We start from the raw sequence: 25,205 nt of genomic DNA on the forward strand, positions 1-25,205 counted from the left end.
TAAGAAAGAACAGCCTAGCATATACGTGAAAAGACAATGGGAAAGCTATTAGCTTTGAGGATCTTGCATCCTGTCCCCAAAGAAGCTGCAATACTTGTTTGGCCCATGGTGTGAATGAACAGACCAAAGGGCTATAAACAGTTAGGCTGTGTCTACACTGCACTTTCATCGTTAAAATTTTGCCGCTCAGGGGTGTGAAAAAAACACTGTCCAAATGACAATAGTTTTAACGATGAAAAGCACTGGTGTGGACAGTGCTTAGATGGTGGGAGCCGCTCTTCCGATGACTAAGTTACCACCCCTTGTTGAGGGTGGTTTTATTTTGTCACTGGGAGAGCTCTCTCCCAGTGACAAAGAGCGGCTACACTGTGCTGCCACTGCAGCTGCACTGTTGTAAGGTGTGCAGTGTAGCCATAGCCTTATTAGGCCTGGTTTACACTAGAAAATTAACTCTGGTTAACTACGTGCACCAGCGGTGTGGTGTTTTAGGTGCAGACACACCATTTATGCGTGGGTGTTGGGGTGGCCGGGGCGGGGCCATGATTTAAAACAATGCCTTATGGGTCTTGGGGTGCCTGTAGGCAGTTTATATCTACTAGGATCCCCAGGTGGAAGATGGGTAGACATCTGGTAAATGAAAATGTAAATATAGTCTGGTTTAAGATAGTTTCCTCAGAAAAGCATTAGTTCCAAATAAACAATGCTTGGCTTAAAGAAGGCTGTCTGGTCATCGAATGCCAGTGGTCATAGTTGCAGAACTGCAGGTGCTAAACCTAACTCAGATCTGCTGAGGTAATTATGGTCAATCCCAGGCAACTGCATCCCAAGGCCTGCCTGAGAATGGGAGACTTGAGTGATTCCACACCAAGAGAGGTGATGGCTCAAGGCCTGACACCGGATTAGGGAGGGGATGCACTCAAAGGGCTAGTCTACACTTACCAGCTGGGTCGACGCGGTGAGTTCGACTTCTCGGAGTTCGAACTATCGCGTCTAATCTGGACGCGATAGTTCGAACTCCGGAAGCGCCGCGGTCGACTCCGGTACTCCACCACTGCAAACGGCGGTGGCGGAGTCGACCTTGGAGCCGCGGACTTCGATTCCGCGGCGTCTGGACGGGTGAGTAGTTCGAACTAGGGTACTTCGAATTCAGCTACGCTATTCACGTAGCTGAATTTGCGTACCCTAGTTCGACCCCGCTTCTTAGTGTGGACCAGCCCAAAGACACTAAGAGGGGTCAGAGGTGCAGTCAGCCCAGTAACGGTGACAGCCGGCTGGTGACTTCCTTTTCCAGGACCATCCCCAGAGAGTTTAAAGGTGATAAAGCTGTCTCTACACCACCCACTCCTGGGCTCCAACTTCACCCAGCATAAGGGGTAATTCTGGGGTATGCAGGGGGGAAGTCAGGAGTGCACTGAATCCTGGAAATCCTGCCAGGATGGCTCTCTTAAGAAGCTGTAATTTAAGCCAAGGGGCTGAATTGGCATCCAGGACTGGGGAAGCGCAAAAATGGAGTAATACCACCTTTGCCTCCCATCTTCATATTATGCGCTGATCATGGGTAAGCAACACTCCACTGCCTCATAGTCACACTGACATTTATGTAGTAGCAGAAGAATGTTACTCTTTCTTAAAGTCACAGAGAATGAAACAGCTTAAAATTTATGGCATAAAGTAAGAAAATATAACAATACATAGGAAAACAATGCCAGGTAAACGTCTACCTCTAATTTTATGTTCCTCTGTACTGGAGTTTTTTCAGAGGCTAATGCAGTGAAAATTCCATCCAGTTTCCATAATGAAGAAACTGGCTGGACGTTTGTGAATCTGCCTTTAAAGTTATCTGAATGCATAGACATTATAATGCATCAGACATCATCATCATTTAATCCTGGAACATCTGTACAAACACAGGGAGCACAACAGGGTCGCCCTTCACTCCTGTCCATCGCTATTTCCTCCATTAAGCCCAGCCAGGTCATGCCCTGGCATACAATGTCCTATCACATAATCAGTGATCAGCCTCTAAGTCAGGGGTCGGCAACCTTTCAGAAGTGCTGTGCCGAGTCTTCATTTGTTCACTCTAATTTAAGGTTTGGCATGCCAGTAATACATTTTAACGTTTTTAGAAGGTCTCTTTCTATAAGTTCTATAATATATAACTAAACTATTGTTGTATGTAAAGTAAATAAGGTTTTTAAAATGTTTAAGAAGCTTCATTTAAAATTAAATTAAAATGCAGAGCCCCCCGAACCGGTGGCCAGGACCTGGGCAGTGTGAGTGCCACTGAAAATCAGCTCGTGTGCCGCCTTCAGCACGTGTGCCATAGGTTGCCTACCCCTGCTTTAGGCCAAATTAACCTTGGTTGTGTTTGCTTTATTTTCTTTGGTATCCTATCATCTTCTACAGTATCTCCACCATTATAATATTTCTGATTGTAGCCAATCCTCTACCCTGATTTCCCTTGCTATTCTCCTTCTAACTTCATTTGTTTCAAAATCATTCCACTTGACAGCTGCCATCTTTTGAAGAACTCTCATCTCTACTGCCTCCAGCCTTCTGATGTCACCTTCATTTAATGCAGCTGCTTCCAGCCCACAGAGTGTTAATATCCTGGGGTTTGATAAATTTTCATTTTGGTACCGAATATATTTTTATCAGTCCATAATTTCTTCAGTTTCTGTGCAGCAGTTGTAGCTGAGACACATCTCCTTTTAACTTCATCCTTGATGGCAGAGCCATCCCTTGGATAGGGGAAATTGGGGAGAGCACTCTGGGCCCCATTGGCCGGTGCGATTGGCTGTTGCAGTCGGTCCCAGGAGACATAGGTGCAGGAACTAGGGGTGTGGGCAGTGCTGCAGCACCCCCGGGGGCCCGGCTGCCACCCCGCTATTAGAAATGTTTCAGTGCCACTGTTGGAAGACAAATCCGTCACTTCCGCAGGGCCTGCCATCTTGTTGGCAGTTCACAGAAACAGCGCCCAGCTCAGCCATCTGCATTTTGGTGCAGTAAGTCCCCCACCTGGGTCGGAGCCCTGAGCCCCCATGGCGCTATGACCAACAATAGCCCTGCGATATGCACTGGCAACTGCCAGCAGCAGCAGGCGGCCCAGCATCAGGCTGGATCCATCCCGCCAGCCCAGCTGCCAATGCAGAGCAGGGCTTCCAAGCCGGCGGGGGCTGATTTGTCCGGGTCCCGCACCCCCTACGGATGGCTCTGCTTGATGGAACCGTTGGCACTGATGAAGCTTCCTAGGTAAATAAGGTTCTACTTGATCTACTTCTTCACTGCTGCTGCTGCATTTCAGCACGTTTTCTATTGTCTCTTTTCCAAGATACAATAAACTCTAAGGATACAAAGTGGTATAAGTTCAATTTTCCAAGGTTGCAAAGTGTATAAGCATTAATTCAAACACTGGCTGCCAGTTGTACGACGTCACTTGCATGAACTAAGGAGCTTAACTCTACATCATCCAATGTCATACCCTCCAATTTGTCTAACATTTTTATTGTCCAGCTTAAAAACATGAAGAAAAGTGATAGTGATCCACAGACTCACCCCATCATATAATACTTTATTATTAACTTTTGCCATGATCACCACTAAAGGACCTGGTATGATCTATAATGGTCATCTGCTATATGTTGCCGTTAGGATGTTAATAGGGGTATGGCTGGTAAACTATGTTAATCAGAAACGGTTACCATAGGGGGAGAATTTTTTAAAGCATGAACAACTTAGCCATTCAATTAAAAATGAAAAAGTCAATGGAACTGATTCTCATCTCATCTGTTCCAATGTAAATCAAAATTAATCCAAACCAACTCCTTAGAAGTCAATGGAAATAGCATGAAATTGGAATCAGGCCCATTGTATCAAGGGGAACTAATCTCTCTTTTGGGCGCACATCCTGCAAAATTCCGTGTTAAAGAACAAAGCTAGGCAAGCCCAGTGATAGTGAAATGCAGTGCAAATATCAGTCCAAGATCAGCCCTTCCTTCCTTTCAGGCTATTTCCACATCATGAGATCAGTCTCTGTGCTCTCTGTTTGCTTGTTGGTTCCCTGCTGTACATGTGCTACAAGCAATGAAGGCACGGAGACTGATCAAAGGGAGTGCTGCGGAGACACACCTGAAGGTGTATGAGTAGTATCCCTGTGCTGAATGCCTAAATTGAAAGTCACTGAAAGCACTAAGCTAGGAAATAAAACTTGGTGACAAAGAGCACAATATGAGACCACCATCTTAATGCTAGTGCTGTGTGGTCCTAATTATGGAGGATGCAGTCAGATCTTTGCCTGCCTCACTGTTCCTCCATTGTGTTAAATATACCACTTTGGGCAGAAATATACTTGATTTGGTGAAGTGAAAATTACTATTCTGTGAGGTAAATCACACTTGTTTGGAGGTTTATAGAAAGCGAACACAAATTAGGGCACAAGCATAGCCGAAGTAAATTCATTTGCAGATTTTAAGGGTACATCTTTTGCAATATTTGTCCAACACTACTCCCAGGTAACTTCAAGACAGGTTTCAAAGAATGAGTGCTCAGACACATTTGGTGCAAGGAAGAGAGGAGTCTTTACAGCAATCTTCTGAAATCTTTAGTAAGTATCATTAGAAAATCATAGGACTAAAGCCGAGAGAGAGGAGCTGTCACCCAATTTATCTAGAGAAGCCAGATTAGAGAACCAAGAGTGAATATGACTGCGAGTGTCTATGCAGATTATCAGTGGTGCTCATTAGTCTGCTGTTAAGGATCTGTGAATGTAAAGAGCAGGTATAGAAATGTTGACAGACCTTTGATTACAATCCTGTGACTGGGAATCACCGTGACATTTATATTTATCAACACACTTATTTTAGTGCCTCTTGGTGCACTATTCAATGCATGTGTTTACTTCACAGCATATTCAAGGTGAGGCATGTGACTAGACAAGGGCAGAAGCAGGGAAAATGTTTTAGAATGAAAATAATTTTTACAAGGTCTAGGTAGGCTGAGGAAGGATCTAGCTTTAGCAAAGATAAATATAAGCAAAGAGCTCAAACATATTGAAATGTCAAAATCTACAGTGTCAATGTAATCTTTCAATCTTGTGTTCTTGGGTAAGTAGGTTATCCCAGAATAGAGGTATCTGACTTATGGATTCTAAACTCTAAATTAGATAGTAAACTCTACAGGACAGGGGCTGTGACTTTCTATGTGCCTGGCACTACTCAGGCCTGATTAGGGTCTTCAGGCAATATCAGTGATAATATTGCTTTGTAATAGTACTTATCTCTGAAAGTAAAAACTGTGTTTCTTAGAAAACAACAGATCCATATACTCAAAACTTTACTTTAAATCCTCTAAAAGAAATGCCAGTGTTCTTCGGTTTTGTATTAACTGTTTCTCTAGGACACTTCTGAAACTCAGAAATTACTTTAATTTTTATCTTATTTTTTATGGCCAAAACGTTTTTTTTTTTTTTACTGTCACTACTTTAAAATTCATTCAACTGTACAACTATGAATTTTATACCTAGCCATATATAATTTTGAAGGCTGGAAAAGTCAGGAAAAGTATCTTGTGAAATAACCTTGTAATTGAACAAACTTCTAAGAGCTTTCTTTGACCTCAATAACTAACATTGTCCAGTAAAGCAGGTTTCTGAACAGTGAGATAAGAAAACAGCATCATTTATAATGATGCTTTTTCTATCCAAAACTTTATCACACATCTCCAGAACATATACTCGACATGAATAGGGAAACAGAGAAAGATTACTAAACAGAGATATGCTAACGGTTACAGGATTTTGAGAATGGATGTTGGAGATGGGGAATTTATGGCTTATGGACACATTCAGGGTCTGATCTTGCAAACTTCATTGTACTGTCCCATTGACACCAACGGGATTACTCATATGAGTAAAGATATGCAGGATGGGGCTCTCGGTAGATAACATAAATATAGCAGTCAGAGGCTGCTCAAGACAATCTGCCACCCTAGGCAGAACATTAGCGTGCCCTCTCTCTCCTACCACACAGCATGAACCCTGTGCGCATTAATAGTTCCTTTATTTAGGGGCCAGGTAGGGCCCAGTGGTCAGGAGGTGACGCTTCCAACACGAGTAAGCCCCCCCAAGAAAGTCTGGTCCACATGGACTGAACTGTGGTGCTAAACCTGGCTGGGCGGGAAGTGCCCTCCCCCATCTTCTTGGGATCTGGTATAAAGGTTTATGGGACCTAAGTGACTCCTGTAAAACTGCACCCACATTTCAAAGGGGATACCCATACAGACAGGAGTGACTCCATGTGATATTCTGACCCTGCCACCTAGGTCAGTTCCCTGTTTGGGATGAGAGAATAGCATATATAGCAGTGTGCTCTTTTGTAAACAAGCTTCTCCAGGAAGACTTCCACTGGGGTCCTCCAGCCTAAGAGGCCAGCAGCCCTGCCCAGCCCCACACTAGGGATCTATCCCCATGAGGACCATGTGCTGGGGCTCATGGCATGGGGCTCCACATACCCCGCCATCCCATGTGAACCCCTCTGGGTGTCAATCCAAAGTGCACCCTAGGGTGCACAGGAAGATGCATCAGGTCAGGGGGGTCCCTGACATAAGGCTGGGGGAAGAGGGTCATGCAATACATGGGTGGAACAATGGGGGAATAATACAGAGGGACCGGAGTCTGGACATGGGGTGGGGATGGAGACCAGGACACAGACTGGAGTCTGGACAGAAGAGGTAGAAGGATGAGGATATGGGAACAGATGAATGGGTGGTGGTTAAAAAAAAGGGCAGGGAGCAGATAATCGGAAAGATAGGGTGGGGGATAGGAAACAAAGGGCAGGACGCTCAAGAAGGAGGCCAGTGGCATGGTGGGCAGGACCCTGGGGGATAGGAGGATTGGGGAAGGAGAAGATGAAGCAGGAGGTGGGCTAAAACACAGGAGAAATGGGCAGAGGCAGAAAGGCTAGGGTGGGAGCATTAGGACACATGGGGAAGATGAGGGCAGGACTATGGCGGGGCACGGGCTGATGGAATTGGGGTGGGGCATAGGGATTGGTGAAGGTCCGAAGGACTAGGCCAGGGGCCAGATGTGGGACAGGAGGTGCCACCTATCTGGCTGCCCACCCCAGGGATGCCTCGTTCTCAGGCTCTTCGAGGAACAGGCCACTGGCGGCTGGGCCATCAGGGTGCACACCAGCTGCACGTTGCTGACATACATAGTTTATTAATGAGCTTTGATCTAGCCCTTTTTCAAAGAGGACTAGATTAAGAAACTGTTAATGCACGTTAGGGTGCATGTGGACAGTTGGTACATGCCATCACAGGCTAGCGAATGTAGATCACACCTCAGCTTGCCATGAACCTGTCGCTTTAGGCAACTGACTAATTTGCCTATGCCTAGAGTGGCTCCTGATAGCAGGTAATTCATGCCATTGCTACTGAGGTCATGTCACTGTTTCCAGTGAATGTCTTCCATAAGAAACATTAAACACCATTTTAGGTATAACACTAAAGATGTGCCAAAAATAAAACTACATCTGAATACTCCCAAACTGGGGGATGTGAACCTTTCTTCACAATTCGTCAATGATCCATAATTTGGATTTATAATGGGCTGATCTAAACACCCTCACTTTCAGGTTGCAGGAAATCGGGATCTGAGTCCAGAAACAGAGTTTCTGGCCTGAGCCCCAGTCTAGCTAAAGACCTTCCTAAAATAAGGCAAGTGAAATCTTCCCAGTAATCTACATTTTCAGAGTAAACCGGACTTTGAAATCTTTCCCTCTTCCATTGTGTAGCAGTAATTTTATCTTGTATGACATCTATGCTAACATTGTCAATGATGATTATAATTTCCTTATGGTACAATGCTTAATCAAAAGGGAATACCGACAAATGTTCAAAATAGATGTAATCCAATTATACACTATCTCAGTCAAGTTTTTAAGATAAAAAAACTTCAACCACTTGGACTATGAACAGAAATTCATATGCCATTAAAAAAAAACAAAATTAGAACGATTGTCCAAAGTACTACTAACATCTATTTTGTACCCTAATCATCATATTGTAACAACTGCATTACAGAATGTTTATTGAAAGACTTCCAACTCAGTTACTGCTCTCACAATAGGATATAAGCTGACTGCATCGATTATAGCACCTTTGAGAAACTAAACATAGCTCACACTGGAAAATCGTCCCTGGGAGGGAAGTGTAGATAAGCTATGGGTGTAGACAATGGCGACAGCAGGAAAGGGGAAAACACTAAATCAAACTGACTATGAATGGCCAATGTACATGTGCTGTGTCTCTCCAAACAGAAATGCTAGAAGTAATAATAAATCTGTCTTAATATACAGTTTGTAAAGAAATTGCAATTATTTTGAAAATTAGAGCCAATAGTAAATGCTTCTTTTATAAATGGTAATCATTTGTGATTTTTCTCTTACTTCTTCCAAAAATCAAAATGATTTAAACAAGGTTAAGTTTTCAGTTTCTCAATCTGTCATATATTCAAATCGAGAAGATGGGTAGCATTTTATAAATCTTGGCCCTTTATGTCTCCTCCCACTGAAGATTCTGCCAAGATTTATAATTTTTATTCTATTCCAGATAAAATGGGGGCAAAAAAGCTGATTTTAATTTCCCGGATTGCTCCTCAATTAGTATGTCTTATCTTGACTTACACTAATAAATGGATTTTCAAACCAGTAGGTGTATGTTTAAAAAAACACTCCTCTTTTAACCCTGCCATTCTGTAAAATCCACAGAAATAAAAGACTTTAAAAGAAAATACCAACCTCTTTGTTACAGAGAGTCAAAGAATTCAATGTATTGAGTGAGCACTTTGAGTACCATGCTTGCTAAGGTAAGATCTATTGGTTTAAGGTAAAGTCTATTTGCCAACCAAAGTAACTTTTATATCAACCCTTGGTATATGGGCTATTTCCCTGGTAGCTAGCACCTGGGAACCTGCTAATTTATTAGGTTTTGCTGTGAGCAGAAAGAGGCTTCTGGATACTAGGAGACATAGCAAGTTTGGACTTGTCAGTGGATTAGGTCCCACCTCTCTCCCTCCTTTTAGGGGCATCTATTTCCTAATGTGATCCAACTTCTGCTGCATCTAGTTCTCAGTCTATCACCTATAGATCCAGAGTGTTCCAACATTCTTGGGAAGGAAAATATAGAGGTGAAAAGGGTGAAGGAAGACCCCTGTTTGTTTGGGGAAGTCTTAACTGGGAGGGATGCAGAGCTCCAAGTCTTAACCCCCCAAATCCAATTTATGGAGACCTGGTACACATCACATATATAGTATGAGGTGCAGCCAAAGTTTGCCTAACTATGGCACTATGGTCAGCGCAAGAGTTGTAAGAATGAAACCATGAGCATGACAGCTGCTCTTAACTCTAATATGGAGGTAGAGGCCACAGAGACTACAAATCCCATGTGTGCTACATCTGCTCTTGACAGAAAAATGATAAGCATTTGGAAAGAGATTGCCTTTGATTGCTGTCCCGTCCATTCCTGCTGCAAGGGAAAAGTGTTCTGTTTCTATAGACTGAAAAGGAAAGAGAACACTCAATTCCCAAAAGGGCTTTCAGGAACGAAGCCCTCCCGAGTTCCTTATGTTCTTTATGTTTTAGCCTTTAGCAAATTAATAGAGGCAAGTTCTACCACTAAATAAAGTGTCCTTGTGTGCCTAAATCAGACACAGGTCACCTGGGTCTTCTGATATATAATGAATTTTAGAGGTAAAGATAATTTTGGCACAAAGAATTCTAGAGATTTATGTAATAAGCACAGCCATAAATTACAAAACTGAAGGCAAGTGTCTCAGTGACAGTCTTATTTAAATTTCCCCTTGGATCCAGTTGGATCACCAGATATTGGGAGCCATGCAGACTGTGCCTTCGTACTTAAGGTAAGGGCAACCATGGGCCATATTGTAAACACAATATTTAGTATTGTCATGGTACTTCTAATCTTCAAAGCAATTACAAATATTAACTAATTATTTTTAATTCATTACGAATATCTTTTATTGAGTAGAACTTCATGAGCTGCAGGAAACCCCTAAGCTGCTCTGTTAACTTCCGAAATAATGTATGTACTGTATTAACATCCCTCCCTTTCCTTTCAAATGCTACTAGCTAAGGGCAAAATCTTGATGAGGGCTTGGCCACTGACATCAATGATATCCCGATCTGTCCCTCTGTTTCAAATCCTAAGTCCTATTTAGGAAGATGCCCTTTATGATGACCATGAGTTTCTGCCCCATGGTTTAAGGGGGTAAAATTCTACTCTTTTACCATACAAAGCTCCCATTGGTGCCTTGTGGAAAAGTCATACAGAATGTAATAGGGAATATTTTTTACAATCACACTATAGAATTTAATAGAGAATTACATCCCTGCTACAGAAATATACACAATGGCTCAAAAAGGCAATAAAATAGGACATCACTCTATTAAATTCAACAGGTTTTGGGGGTAATTTCTATAGAATCTGATTGGTTTAATCCCAATTAAAATTTACAGGACTTTCCTATAGGATCTGCATAGTTAATGATAGCAATGTTAGTCCTGTGTAGCTACAGGAAAAGCACAGTCATGATCTGATTTGTAGGTATAATTAAGAAACATGTCAGAACACAATGGGGACGAGTTCTCCGCTGCTTCACATGTTATATGATTATTTACACCAGTGCAAAGTGAGTGCACAAGACTACCACGTCAGACCTTCTCTCTTCCTTTTGCAAAGGTGTAAGTGAATGAACCATGTGTGAGGCTGTGGAAAATCAGGCCTGTGGGCCTCAATAAGATGAATGAAAAAAAAGACACTTAAGATCTAGCTAAATTTTCTGTGGGGTTTCCACAATGTGGAAGTACTTTAATCATGGATAACATGTATGATTTGTAATAGCCATTCAATGGACCTAACACACGGCCCTAGCTAAATAAACGTGACCTCCAATGGCATGACAAAATAATTGTGCCAAACAAGGACAAGATTTTTGCCTCATTTCAACCAGCTGCACACACTGGCAGACTACAATGAGTGCAGATGCTTTCTAGAATGCTATCTGCCTACTTCTGAATCCAAAGTACAGGAAAAACAAATGTAAGTAGACTAAAGACATGACAGTGCAGTGTAACCCATCAAATGCAAGTAGCATATGGCAAGATACACATTGCTAGAGGTCACCTAGCAACAATGCAAGGAAACCTGTACAGTATGACACAAGGCTGATGACACAGGTCACAAAGGGGATGGTATTCACGTGCTGACTGGAAACAAATCACTCTAGTGTGGAGAGGCTGTTACAATAATGGCCTTTTGCTACAGTGAGTCTCACCACTGAAGACACCTGACAGCTACATCTCACCTTCAGTGCTGAAACTATACCGGATTTAGAGTTTCCATTACACACCAGTATTACCATTAGACTTAACGGCAGTAAATTCACAGCAAGCGCATGCTGTCAATGCATACTGCCCACAGTGCACACAAGTACATCAGTCTATAGTATTCTAATTTAGAATTTCTAATCCATGGAAGTACATAGTATGCATCCATTTCTTTCTTTAAAAAGATTCCCATCCACCAAAAATGTTTCATACCCAGTATGTGAGGCAGTTGGGAATCAGGCGCTGAATCTTTATATGGCAGTAAGATGAGTTGTTTGAAAGCCTTCATAAAATTGTAAGCAGATAGTTTAGACACGTTGATGAGAAAAGTAGGTTTTATTGTGACTTGACTGACAGGCTTAGTGAAGGGTATTTACAGTTTGACTCTTGTTACTAAAAACACCATGACAGGTAAAACCTGACATGTATGTATAATGGGAAGACTGTGGAAAATTATGACAAAAGGAGCTCATTAAAGAGCTAGTACTTTTAGATTGGTTAATTTCAAATGCTGAGCCACAATTTCTGAGTGGCGTACACCAAACTTAAAAAAACATACCATTTGGGAAAGCCTGATTTGCCTGACGTCCATTCTAAATAGGTTTGTCTGGAGAAGGAAGCAGGGAGAGAACAGGGAATACCACAACATGCACCACAACACGGGGGCAAGGTCACAGGGGTCTTAGAGAGGAAGTTGAAAGCTGTGAAAGGAATATTTAAAGAGGTAAGAGACATGTCTAGGAATGGGGATCTATCAGGGGGCAGGAGCTGCTGGAAAGGGAAAGCAGCAAAGAACTGGAGAGAGAGCACAGGAAATCTAATCCCAGTGCTTTGCATTTATAAAGAAATCTCTGCTCAGGATGTCTGAGAGGGAGACTGGTCTATTGACCACTGCACAGAGCTGGGTACGGGGAGATTTGCATTCGGTTAACAGCAAGGCATTCCTTCTGACTTACTGCGTGAGCTTGGGAAAGTCACCTCACCTCTCTGTGCCTTACTTTCATCATCCATAAATTGGGGCTAATGATACTTACCTCACATGCATGCCACAGGACTTAACATTGTAAAGACACTACACAAGCACAAAGCATTATAATATTCTTGTCTCAAAGCTATACATACAACCTAATGCATTAATTTTTATAACACAACTGTGAAGGAGAGTAGATGTCATCACAATCCTTCTACAGATGGGAAGACAGATAATACAGAGGGGCTAAGGGAAATATTTTTAAAAAATGTTCAAGTGACTTAGGAGCCTACATCCCATTTCCAAAAAAGACTTGGGAGCCAAGTCTCACTGAAAGACAGTGTAGACATCTATGTGTAACCTCCTGGGTCTGGTGTTCTGTCCCATCTAGTGGCAACGAGAGAGAAAGAGAGATTAATGAATCTGCTCTACAGTCTTAGCTAACAGGCCTATGGCTTTTAACTCATGCAGTAGAGGCTCGTGCACTAAACTCCAGAGGTCCCAGGTTCAATCCTGCCCACCAACAACAGGGGTTTGTCTGTGTTACATATATATGCTGACATCACTTTTGAAAACTGGATTAAACTTAAAACTTCTAAATCACTTAGTGTTACCATAAGTAACTTGAATAAGGTCACACATTGTTCCCTGAGGCAAAGCTGCAAACAAAACCATGATTTTGATTCTCAATCCCCTGTTCCAACAATTGTTGCCTTCCGGATCAATAACCACGAGACAAAAATACTTGGACTTTTGTTTATATTGTCCAGTCCATCCATTTGAGCTCAGGTGAAATCTGCTGCATTTTTATGGAAGACTGTTTATATAAGTAAGAGGAGGGAATTCACAATCCCAAATCTCTATTAGAAACTAGAGAAAGCTTTCCCCTTATTTCAGCCTTTAAGAAATTAATTGAAGCAAGATCTACTAATAAAGAAAATGTCCTTGTATGTCTAAATCAGGTAGAGGTAGCTGGGTAATTTGAGCACAAATTGAATTTTAGAGGTTTATGTAATAGGGACAGCAATAAATTGACAAATAAAATCATGGCAAGCATCTCAATGACAAAGTGTCTTGCATGCAGAAGGATGAGTAATAAAACCAGATGTGTAGTGGAATATTATACAGATTTTAATAGCGGCTTCATTTTTTTATTTTATAAACCAATAGAAAGGTGAAACACAGTCCCGGCTACTTATTTCTTAGTCAATGCCTCCATTTTCTTTTTCTTTTCCATTTTATATTGAAGAGCATTCTGACACTGTGTTTCTCAGGTCCAATTATTTTGAGTTTTGCTGAGAAGGGGCCAAAATGAAAGTTAATAAGAAACTTCATGGAGTTGAGAGCAGCAACATGTCATTATGGGCTGAAGTTGGAGCCGAACATCTTAACAAACTCATCCTCTTTACCAGGGCGGTCTTACTGTACAAGCGTTTGCAAACACTTTAGCGAGAATATTGTACTGTTTTTCATACTGCAGGAACCCTAAGCAGAGTCCAATATACAAAGTTAGTCTGAAATGTCATCAAACCCTCCCCCCGACCACATTTTTTTTCTAATTAGAAATGTACACAGAAAATTCGAACACTGGACTCTGAGGCGTTTATAACTATTCCTTGCCCACAACGATCTTAATTAAGTATGCAACAAGAATTGTTTTACTATAATTAGCCTAGCAACAAGAGGATCTCCCATAGTTGATAATTACAAACTATTTAGAGAGGGCTTTATTTCTTTGTTTGATTGTGTGTGACAGCCTAGCTCCCTCCATCCTCTTCGCTTCCCATCTTGCTCTTTGTGCTCAGCCCAAGCTGTACCGTGTACATTTTTGTACTGCACTCTCTTGCCCCTGGACAAGAGACATGCTTACACTTAGAATCCCTTTCCTGACCTTTCATCGTTGTTCCTCTGCACTCTTCTGTAAATCCTTCCTCAAAACACACTTTCCCCATGAAGCCTACTAGTCTAAATTGCCTCTCAACTTACCTTTATGCGTAAAACACAAAACCTGTGCAACCCTCAAGATGCATGCCTCACTAACCTCAGCCAGTGTATAATGTTATCACTAAAGCCCCTGTCCTTCCACTCTCCTTACCCTAATATAAAAAGGGCTAGTGACAAAGGGTAAGGCTATGGGGTCAATTCTCCACTGCCTTGCACTGTGTGCATCTATAGAGAGTGAAAGCAAAATGATAACAGTCCGATCGAGTAGCAATTGACACCCACTTTACACAAGTGCAAAAACCCACACAAGGAACAAGGCAAAGGATGGTTGACCCAGCAGTCTTTATTAGATCTGGTCTACGCTAAGGGGTGGGATCGATCTAAGATACGCAACTTCAGCTACGAGAGTAGCGTAGCTGAAGTCGACGTATCTTAGATCGACTTACTTCGCGTCCTCGCAGCGCGGGATCAATGGCCGCCACTCCCCCGTCGACTCCGCTTCCGCCTCTCACCCTGGTGGAGTTTTGGAGTTGACGGGGAGCCCGTTCAGGGATCAATGTATCGCATCTAGACGAGACGCGATACATCGATCCCTGATCGATCGATCACTACCCACCGATCCGGCGGGTAGTGTAGACATACCCTTAGTCTGTAACATGCCATACGCTTACTACATGGTGGAAATTACACATAGTAACGGTGGGAGGAAAACCTCCCTGTGCTGATTATGACTAGTAATGACCACAAAAGCAACATGCTAAATACAGCAAAGATTCTGTCAATTGGAAGATTTGTTGAGTGAGGTCCCTTTTTCCAGTCACTTGAGCTTGGACTATTTCCTTCTGGAGCTGCTCACTGTTGTTCAGACCAATGGCAATTACCTATATCGCTGCATTGCAATTGTACAGAGGTTACAATATGACGTTACTAAAGAAGCTGGATTCATTAAAAATGATTGCTTTCCTGTGCCACGTGTTAAGTGGGATTTTTATTTAGCTTTTTTTTCAGTTAACAGAACTGTAATTTTTATGCAAGTTCCTGACGTTTGATCACTGTCTAATGTGAAGCTTCTTATGCACTCTTTACACATCAGCATATTGTATTTGCCAAGGGGGGAGAGGGGTCTGAGAGGCTGCAGATGTTGCAGCGAGCCCCCAAGAATTCTGACTCCTTCTGTCTTTTCCTAATGCTCCTCTTCTCACTTCCAACCCAGTTGCCCCCTGCATTCACAGTTGTCCTTAATTAATTTAATAAACCTTTATACAATGTACAGTTTTAATTGTAAGTATGGGGGAAGGAAACACAACCCACACCCACTCAGTGTGGTGCTCTGTCCCCCTCTAGTGGGGGTTGGGTCAGATACAGAGATTGATCAGCCTACCAGAACTAGCTCTTTCAGCTCTAGCTGCAGAGGTTTATACATTAAGAGCCAGAGGTCAGGTTCAATTCCCATTGCTGACATTTACTGAAAGATTTCGCATTACAAGTGGTTAGAAGGGGGAGTGTGAATAAAAGAGGTCAGGAAGGAGAAGGTTCTAGCTATCTGAGTGGGATGGACATCAATAAATACGTACATATTAAGGGGCCCTAACCGAATGGCTCAGCCAGGTTCCCCAGTGGGATTGAACCAGTACTAGTATTGCAGAACGTTGAAAATCATCATGCTAGAAGGAACCATACACTCCAGAGAATTATGAGAGTCAAAGCAGCTGTGCCACATACCACCTCTACTGTGTATAAACAGGGAAGATACTTACACTTACAGGTTGACTTTTTGGCACGTCATAAACACCTTCCTTCTTTTGGCTCGTCGGAACCTGTGACAGTAAATCAAAGCACAATCATCACTGAGATAGGAGTCTGGAAAATTTGAAAGTTGTAGCTAAGTTCATTGCATTTTATGAAAGAATTAAGTCATTCTACATGATTGAAATCAAGAATGATCCCTTTTAATATAGGGAATGTCTTTCAGTGGAGATGACCATGAGTGGCAAAACTTGGATCTGGTTTCGAACACCCTAAAGTGGTCGTTCAGATTTGGGGTTTTCATTCAGCCCATTAAAGAGTTAAAATTGCGTCTGGGTATGAACTTCCATGAAGTTAAGGTGCTTTTGCATCCGTCTTCTACATAAGTGTTTGCTTTTTTCTAGGAGGGTTTGGGGGGGGTGCAAAATGGGAATCATATTTGGGCCAGGGCGTCATTTTCTCCTCAGATGAGCTCTTTTAATGGAGCTACCAGTTTGGCCAGCAGCAATATTAATTTCCTTGCATCACCTAATTTATTACTGTTAATCAGAAAAAACAACAACTACTCTTGGAAGGGTTAATTTTTTATCAGTAAAGGCTGTTTTCATCATACACACATGACCCAAGGAAAAAATATTTCCACTGATGACTGAAATTTACAAATAGTCAAAGTAAGAAAAATGCTGCTTGAGAACTTATTGGCATTTGACTTAAGGATATTTACTTTTTATATTTTGACGTGTTGTTGACAATTTGTGTTTTAATGGTGATAAAGCTTTAAGTTTTTGAATCTTCATGTCTAACTGTCATTAAATAATAATTGTCCGACCCTCACAAAATTTCCTGAAACTGAAAATTTAAATAGATAAAAGTTGAAAAAAATGTTTAAAAACCAACATGGATATTATCTGTCAAAATAAAATTAAAAAAAAAATCTAATTTTGCTAAGCCTAGTAAGTGCCCATATTCCCGGGTTGGGGCTAATCACAGGCCGCTATATAATGTCTGACCTAGCATTCTGCAACTCTTGATAAGGGGGAAAATGTCCTTTCAGAGTTTGGGGCAGCATCTACAGAAGCATAACAAGGGAACTGAAGTCATCAGCCCTTCTTGTGGGCACAGGCTGTTGTACTTTAGTAAGTTTGGGCCCAACTCTCCTTCTAGGCTTGATACTCATGATTTATAATGTGTGAGGAGAAATTCCACTGATGTCAATGGAGTTCAACTACAGCATGAGTGATAAGGGGATCGGGTGCTACCCGCTTATAAAGTAAATCCAAGAGAGTTATGATTTCTATGATCAGTTATGATTTTTTAAACTTGAGATTGTTTTTTCCTTCTAAAAAACACTGAAAGCCTGTTGTAAATGGGAAATACCAAGCCTAACAGTGAAATAAATGTCCGGTACATATAATATACCAGTATCACCTTTAAATTGACTATCCTAGTTCTTTGGAAGATGGTTACATTTTAGAAGTCATTGAGCTTTACTAATTAAACTAATCCTCACAAACGTAAAAAAACATCTTGTAAATCTTTAAATAAATCTATTTTTGCCCATATAATATAAGTATGACAGACATTATACAGTAGGTCAAGTCCACAATCTTACCATAAATTTAAGAGAAGTTACCTATCCAGTGATATATGGCAAAACCTCCAAATTAGTCCAAGAGGATGTCAGTCCCAACCATTCATACTTTCACAAAGCTCACATTTTATTATGACAGTCTCATTTTTCAAGGAACACTATGCATTTTAATTAAGAAAATATAGAGGAAATAATCAAAAATACCTAAGAGATTTAAGAGCAAAGACCCATGGAAAGAGAATGGGACATGTTCTCCTAAACCTTTCAGGTGCTTTTTATTCCTATTTCAAGAATTTTCCTATTCCTATTTCAAGAATGACCAGTGGTAAGTATTTCCCATAGTGCTCTTATAGTGCCCTCTGTTCCACTAAAAATCCATCACATAAGATGTGTGAAGTCAGTAATAGTGGAAAAATTCAATTTAAGTGAATCAACCGTCTACCCACTGGCAGACTGCTATGTTGCACTGAAAGATCAGGAACCAAAAACTGTTATTTAACAAGTTGCTTGGAGTTCTGCTATTCCTTGAGAGAGGTACAAACTACCCAAGAAACTGCTGTATCTTTACTAGGATATTTTTCTTTAATGTAAACTAGTGCTGCCCATCACACTCTTATTTTCCTTTCTTCTGGAACAAGGTGATTTGATTCCATAAAAGTTTCATATACCAATTATAAAGGCCCTGGTGCAGTGCACTGTGTTCAGTATCTGAACGAGTCACCACTCTTTTTCGAAGAAGCTGTAACTTCAATCTTCACTGCTTTTGGGGGAAGAAAAGTTTGAACTCATTCCATTTAAATACCCCCCACCCAGGAACCATTAGAGTCTTTGACACCTAGCCAGAAGGCTCCTAATCATAATATATTTCAATGAAAAAGAACATGATATAACTTTGTGGCCACATCCTACTGAGTGAGGCACCCCTGGAAGTTAGATGTTTTAGCAACCCACAGCAGATCCTGCTGCAAGGCTGTAGAAGATTAAATCAGACCTTCTTGCTTCCCCCTTTCTAACTCACACTTGAGAGCGGCATTACCCTACCTTTTAATGAGGTTCACAATCATGGGGTCACATTTAGACTCTTCAGTATCTCTCTTATCACACATCCAAGCTCTCGTTAAGTTTTGTGACTCTTTCCTTCAGAACTTCTCTACAGTTCGTCCTCTCCTCTCTCTCCCTAATGCCAAAAGAGTGATCCACACCTTGTTTGTTGCCACAAGTACTACTGCCTCCTCCTTTCTGCCCTCCCTTACTCACCTTCTCCTTCTAGCCATAACCCTGAAGCTTACAGTCTCTTTTGCCTTCTATAAAAGTGAAGGCCATGTCTCCTTCGGCATCAAAGTTCAGACTTGCTCTATTCTGATTGAACTGCACTAGCCTACAGCTCAGCTCTCACGTAGGCCCCACTCATGCAGAAAAATGTTCACTAACCATTTGGAATACAATTTTGATTCAAATATTGACGAAAAATTTTAAAGAGGTAATTTTCCCTCAGAAAATCTTTTCATGGGAAAAATTTCAAAGAACTCTACTCAAGACTCTGTACCTTTCTTCACACTGCCCCTAATATCTGGAACAATCTCCTTCTCCCTCCTAGTCACTCTGCCTCTTTTCCTCCTAATCACTCTGAAAATTTATTATACTGAGCATGTTTTCCAACACTAATCTATTCTGGCAGGGTCATTTTCCTGCTATCCAAACCCATTTTCCAGTATGAGTATATGAAATAATGACTATCACATGAATCACAACATAACCACTGATCTGAGCCCCTGTAGAGAATATTGACCATTAATCATCACGTTTTCCCTTTCCCCTCTCCACCACCATATTCTGCTGTATGCCTATTGTTGCTTAGGCCTTGTCTACACTGAAGGGAAAAGTCGATCTAAGCTATGCAATTTGAGTTACGTGAATAGCGTAACTCAAATCCACGCAGCTTAGATCTACTTACTGCGGGGTCCATGTTACATAACGTCAATGAGAGACGGTCTCCCGTCGACTCCCCTTACTCTTCTCGAGCAGGTGGAGTACAGGAGTCAACAGGAGAGCGATCAGAGGTTGATTTAGCAGGTCTTCACTAGACCCGCTAAATCAACCGCCGATGCATCGATCGCCACAGTATCAATCCTCCGATAAGTGTAGATAAGCCCTTACACTGCAGGCTCCTTGGAGTACAGGTCTTGCCTTCGCCTTTGGCTGTAAAGTACCATAAAAACCAGTGATACTATATAAATTAACGAATAATTTCCATAGAAATGATGGCACTAACATAAAACCAGCTGTCGGGTAAGGAAATGTGATGAAAAGTCCGGTACAGAAAGGACTGCTGCATGTTTGCTGGTCAAATCCCACAGTAACTAGTGCATTAGAAATATGTGGGTAGATTAGATTAAATACACAGAAAAAGCATGCACATACACACCCGCACATACTTCGGGGTAATGAGTCAAAGAAAGAAATGAATAGAAAAACCATGCCTAATAAGAGAAAATGCAAACTCAGTGATATTAAATAGTGGAATGTTATCACAATAGTGAGATTTAATGTTTATGTTTTTTATTTAACTAACTACCATTCAGGGACCTTTTGTACTTGGGGGAAATGAACTCTTTGTACACCAGCCTTAGGTAGGAAAAGCAGGATGGCACCACAAAAAGAAGGTGTGAATAAGACAGAACATGATGTGTGAGGACACTTGTTCCTGTGGAGCCAGCCACAACAGAGAGAAACTGCCTTGAGTCAAAACATCGCTGTGGCCTGTCTGTCTTGTACACTGCTGATTACAGGTAACGAGGATGTGTAATTTCAGAGTGCTTAGGTTACAGGTCAATAAGGAGCTTGCAAGTTTCCCATAGTTAAGTATGGACAGAAACAGTAACTTTTAGGAGACAGAAAGAATTAGGCAACAAGGAAGAATCTAGTTCAGAGGAATCTTACTAATGATACTAAATTGACTGTTTTTGAGTTAGTCAAGACCTGTAAAAGAAACAGCCTTTGCAGTGATGTAAGTGTAATAGGAAGGTTGTGAGCACCTAGATTTACAGCGGCTAGGGAAATCATAACCTACTTTGAGACTGGAGTCCCATGGGAAACTCTACTGTGGTGATACTTCAGTGTTTGTCAATTGCAATAGATAACTAAGATTTGTGGTTAGCTAATTTCAGTGTTTGCCATATTCAGTGTATTGCCTATAGTAAATGTAGAGCAGTACAAGGGATCACAGGCAAAACTGGCATGATTTTCATTGCCACCACTTAGAAAAGAAACCTTTCACCATGTCCAGAGTCCATCAAATGAAGCCTTGAACAATTCACTAGTGACTCAGAGGTCAGAGGCAGCACTTCCAGATCAGTACAGATCTCCTCTCTTGTCTACCATCCTTTCTTTCCATTTTAGCAAAACCTTGGAAACACTATTGTTATTCATTCACATTCTCTAGGTCCCTCAAAACAAATGGTTTTGATTGAGTCTGGTCTGGCCTCCATCGCTCCTGGAAAAGCAATTGCCCTTTGTATGAATGGGTTCCTCTCTCATTCTTCTCAACCTCAGTGCCTTGTCTGATACATTGACCATGACTCCCCTTTTAGCCACCTATAACACTTCTTAGGGATCCCCTTCACGGATACTTCTTCAAAAGCTCTGCATTTTGGTCACCACCAGTTAAAATATCTTAAGCTGATTGCATGCATCTGATATGAAAATTACGGGGCAAGCAGGAGTATGACACTTAGAGAGAGAATTTTAAATAAGGTCACTTTTCAGACAGCAACTACACTTCAAACCATGTGTCCTAGCTCAGCAGTTCTCAACCAGGGGTCCAGGGCCCCCTGAGGGGATATGAGCAGATTTCAGGAGTCTGCCAAAATAAACAAGAAAGCCGAAGCCTGAGCCCCATCACCCGGGGCTGAAGCCGAAGCCTGAGCAACTTAGCTTTGTGGCCTGGGGCCCATAGCAATTGCCCTGCTTGCTACCCCCTAACACTGGCCCTGGCTTTTAATCTGCTGGATATGCAGAAAAGCAGTTCTTGCGGCACAGGTGAGCTATAACTATAGATGTTGGGGGGCCCTCAGAAAGAAAAAGGTTGAGGACCCCTGTCATAAACAGATAGTTAAGGGTTAAGGGCTCTTTTACCTGTAAAGGGTTAACATACAGTACCTGATGACCACCTGACCGAAGGACCAATCAGAGATAAGATTTTTTCAAATCTCTGTGGAGGGAAGCTTTTGTCTGTGTTTTCTTTGTTTGTCTCAGGAGCTCTTTTTGGATCTAAAAGAGGACAGTCATGTCTCCAAGTTCTCCTGGAGTAGTTTCTACTAATTAATAGTGAGTATTAATTAGAAAGGCGAATTAGTCTTATGATTTGATTTCTATATTTGCAATTGTGTGTTTGCTAAAGGAAATGCTTTATTCCTGTTTGCTGATATTGCTTTTCCTGGGAGAGAGGGAGGGGGGGGGAGGTTTCCCTCCTGTGAGTGGATCTGTATTTCCCCAGGGAACGTCTTTGAAGGGAGACAGGGGGAAAACAGGGTGTCCCGGCCCACGTATTGACCGCGGTGGTGGCAGCAAAGGGGACCTACCCTAGGATTTTTGGGGTGGGGGAAGACATGCTGGTCCTCACTTTGAAACCCCCCAGTTTCAAGTGAGGGTGCAGACCATGACAACCCCTATCCTAGCTTATCTCCAAACGTAACACACTGTGTGCAGGAAAATACATTCACACTGAGTGGCTTTAACGCACTGGCTACATAGCATATTTTAGTTAGTGATGGGAGAACAACACAGCTTTGCAGGCTTAATTGTACATATGAACGTAATGAGCTAATGATCAAATAACAGAATGCCCTAAATCCCACTCATTTACTTATGTTCCACCTTCTTACTCCTCTCTCTTCTGGCCTAAATCCCATTCTGTCCCTTTGTTCTTCTACTCTTTTCTTCATTCTTTCTTTCATTACTGTCTTTTTTTAATTTCCCACCCGTCCTCCTATACTACATCCCAACAAAATGCTGGGGCCCTTTATAACCCTCCACCCAACAAAGGATTTATTGAAATCTTGATTTTCCTGTTGTAATTTCTTTTAATAGAACAGAGATCTCTTTGTCTCCAGATTTGCTCTTGTTTGTGATTTAAACTGAATTAAATAATCTTTTGATAAGTCCTGCACTGACCCCTGGAGGATGGATTGAATGACAAAAGGGGTATTTTACATTAGCATCAATGGGAGATTTGTCAGAGTACAGAATGCAGGACTGGGCTCTGTGTGTGTGTGTATGTTGTAAAACTGGATGCAGTTATAAAAAATGTTGCAGATTAAAAGGAAAGAAAGGAATCCACTATTTGTCATACTATACAGAATACACAATGTTTATGATCCTACATCAGTTACCAAAGATAAAGTGGATACATTTTGAAAAGGCTGAAAAGAGAAACAAATAAATAAGGAAAGCATCCTGAGACTGTGAAAATTATTTATGTAACTTGAATGAGGATGAAATGTCATGATGAATGAAAACTAAGTGAACTTCAGTCTATGAAATGTGCTTTGCTAAATGTTTGCATTGAGTGCAGTAGTAACACAGATGTAGCCATTTTATACCTGATATATGTTTTCTTCTGTTTCAGGCTCACGGATTGGCTCATGTCCAGCCTCAAACACAATGTACTATTATATCAGCCGTCAAACAGGAAAGGTCAAAGATGAAACAGAAGGGGAAAAAAGGCAATTTGGAATTCCAGATTGAAAAAACCAAACACACACAGGCAGGTATTAAGGAAACAGGTTCAAAGTATAGGTTGGCACAAGGATAATCAGTTTGCTGGAAAGCACAGAGTTATATTGTTTTATTTTTAATGAAAGAGCAATAAAACAGACCTGGCTCTTCTTTAATGATTGTTAGATCAACTTCCTGCTGCTTTCTCACTAGGGATACATTCTGAAGCCCATTTCTGCTCCCATTGAAGTCAATGGGAATTTTGACATGGACTTCAATGGAAGCAGGAACAGGCCTCTGGGCTGCATGCATAATCATCATCCCCCCACCCCCCCACACACATTTATTAGTAGTGAATAAGAAAGCTAAACCAAAACTCAGAGAACAGTTTGGTGCTTATGTAACAAGTTTCATAGTAATAGTTTGCTATTTTGCTTTACTTTTTTAGGTAACAGCTTTACAGTCCTTACTGTTTAGGGTTTTCAAAATAAAACTTTTAGCCAAGTTTTTTCAAAAGTGAATAATGATTAAGGGTGTCTCCATTTTGGATGCCTCCTATGGGCCATCTCAAAGGGGCCTGATTTTCACTGAATGCTCACCCTCCAGAAACCAGGCTCCTTTCAGGTGTATTAAGCTGGCATGCAAAAATAGAGGCACCTGACGTCTCTAATTCTTTTGAAAATCTTAGCCTCAAATGAAGTAGCACTTCACATTATTAGAATCCTACGTTTTCAGCAAAATGTTAGAGTGAGTATGCACAACAGCTGACATCTTTTAAAAAATCTGACTAACTTGCTGGATGTAAATATACTGGTGTATTTCTAAATTCATCACCTTTTCCATTAAGGTGGAAGAAATCATAGCCCGAATAACTTAGGGCTTTAAAGTTAGGTTCTATTATTTAATAAGACCCAAACTGCCAATATACCAAATCAGCTGGTTACAGTAGTCAATTCCATTTTTTCCCCCGGTACAAGTATTGATGCTCTGGGAGAAATTCTGGCTCCAGGGAAGTCAATGGCAAAACTCCCATTGACTTCCATGGGGCCAGTATTTCACCCTCATTGTTGTTTTCAAAATAGTTTATGTTTTTGTTACATTTCCCCACAAAGATGTGTCCATTATTTCTGGAGAGAAAACTTTCACTTCAGTTTCTAAATGGCATTCTAAACAAATATTTAAGGTTTCCATCCTATATTGTGATATTACATATTAGTATTATTATCTAGAACTTATCCTGCTTTATGTTGAGATTTTTTCTCCCTCTACTTAAAATGTATCTCAGTAAACTTTTACAGTACTTTGTTACAAGACTAGCCTGTGTCTGAAAATAGGATAATGTATATCTAACTATTTCTGAAACCTAATCTGTACAGCTTCAGAAATTACCTGGTACACAGGATCTTCTACATCTTCTTCCAAAATTGTCTACAGCAAAGAGGACAGGCGGTAAAAGCAAAGAACATAAACAGCAGAGAAACAAGACTGTATTTGGAAATTAAAGGACAGCAAAGAAATGAGCTCATTGTACATTAAAAATAGGTATTTCTTTTTGAGTTTACAGATAACTGTTGTGTTATTGCACAAGGTAAATTTTAATCAAAGCTGCACCTTGTCTGATTTTATTTAAGACGACACATTCTGAAGCAAAATTCGAACTGTGCTACAATTACCAGTCACTCTTGAAACAGATCTACCCAACATGCTGGCTTCAACTAAAAGTTGTCTCTCTAATTCAAAGGAACACTCTCTATACGAAATGAGTAGATCATTTCATGTTTCTAAGATTTTCATCTTACACAGTGTTACAATTTCCAACACTGTTTAACCCTACTTT

The 25,205-nt window shown here is 41.2% G+C and overlaps 1 protein-coding gene across 1 annotated transcript in view; it reads right to left on the reverse strand.

The window, feature by feature from the left end:
- DAB1 (DAB adaptor protein 1) overlaps positions 1-25,205 on the reverse strand; it is a 418,072-nt gene that overhangs the window by 34,928 nt on the left and 357,939 nt on the right. The window contains exons 13-15 of the mRNA XM_045028235.1: positions 24,758-24,796; positions 23,254-23,319; positions 16,074-16,133 (exon numbers count right to left, since the gene is read on the reverse strand). Of these exons, the coding sequence (XP_044884170.1) occupies positions 16,074-16,133; positions 23,254-23,319; positions 24,758-24,796 (165 nt within the window). The remainder of the gene's footprint in view (positions 1-16,073; positions 16,134-23,253; positions 23,320-24,757; positions 24,797-25,205) is intronic.

This window comes from Mauremys mutica, chromosome 8 (genome assembly GCF_020497125.1).
Source record: "Mauremys mutica isolate MM-2020 ecotype Southern chromosome 8, ASM2049712v1, whole genome shotgun sequence".
NCBI classification, from domain to species: domain Eukaryota; kingdom Metazoa; phylum Chordata; order Testudines; family Geoemydidae; genus Mauremys; species Mauremys mutica.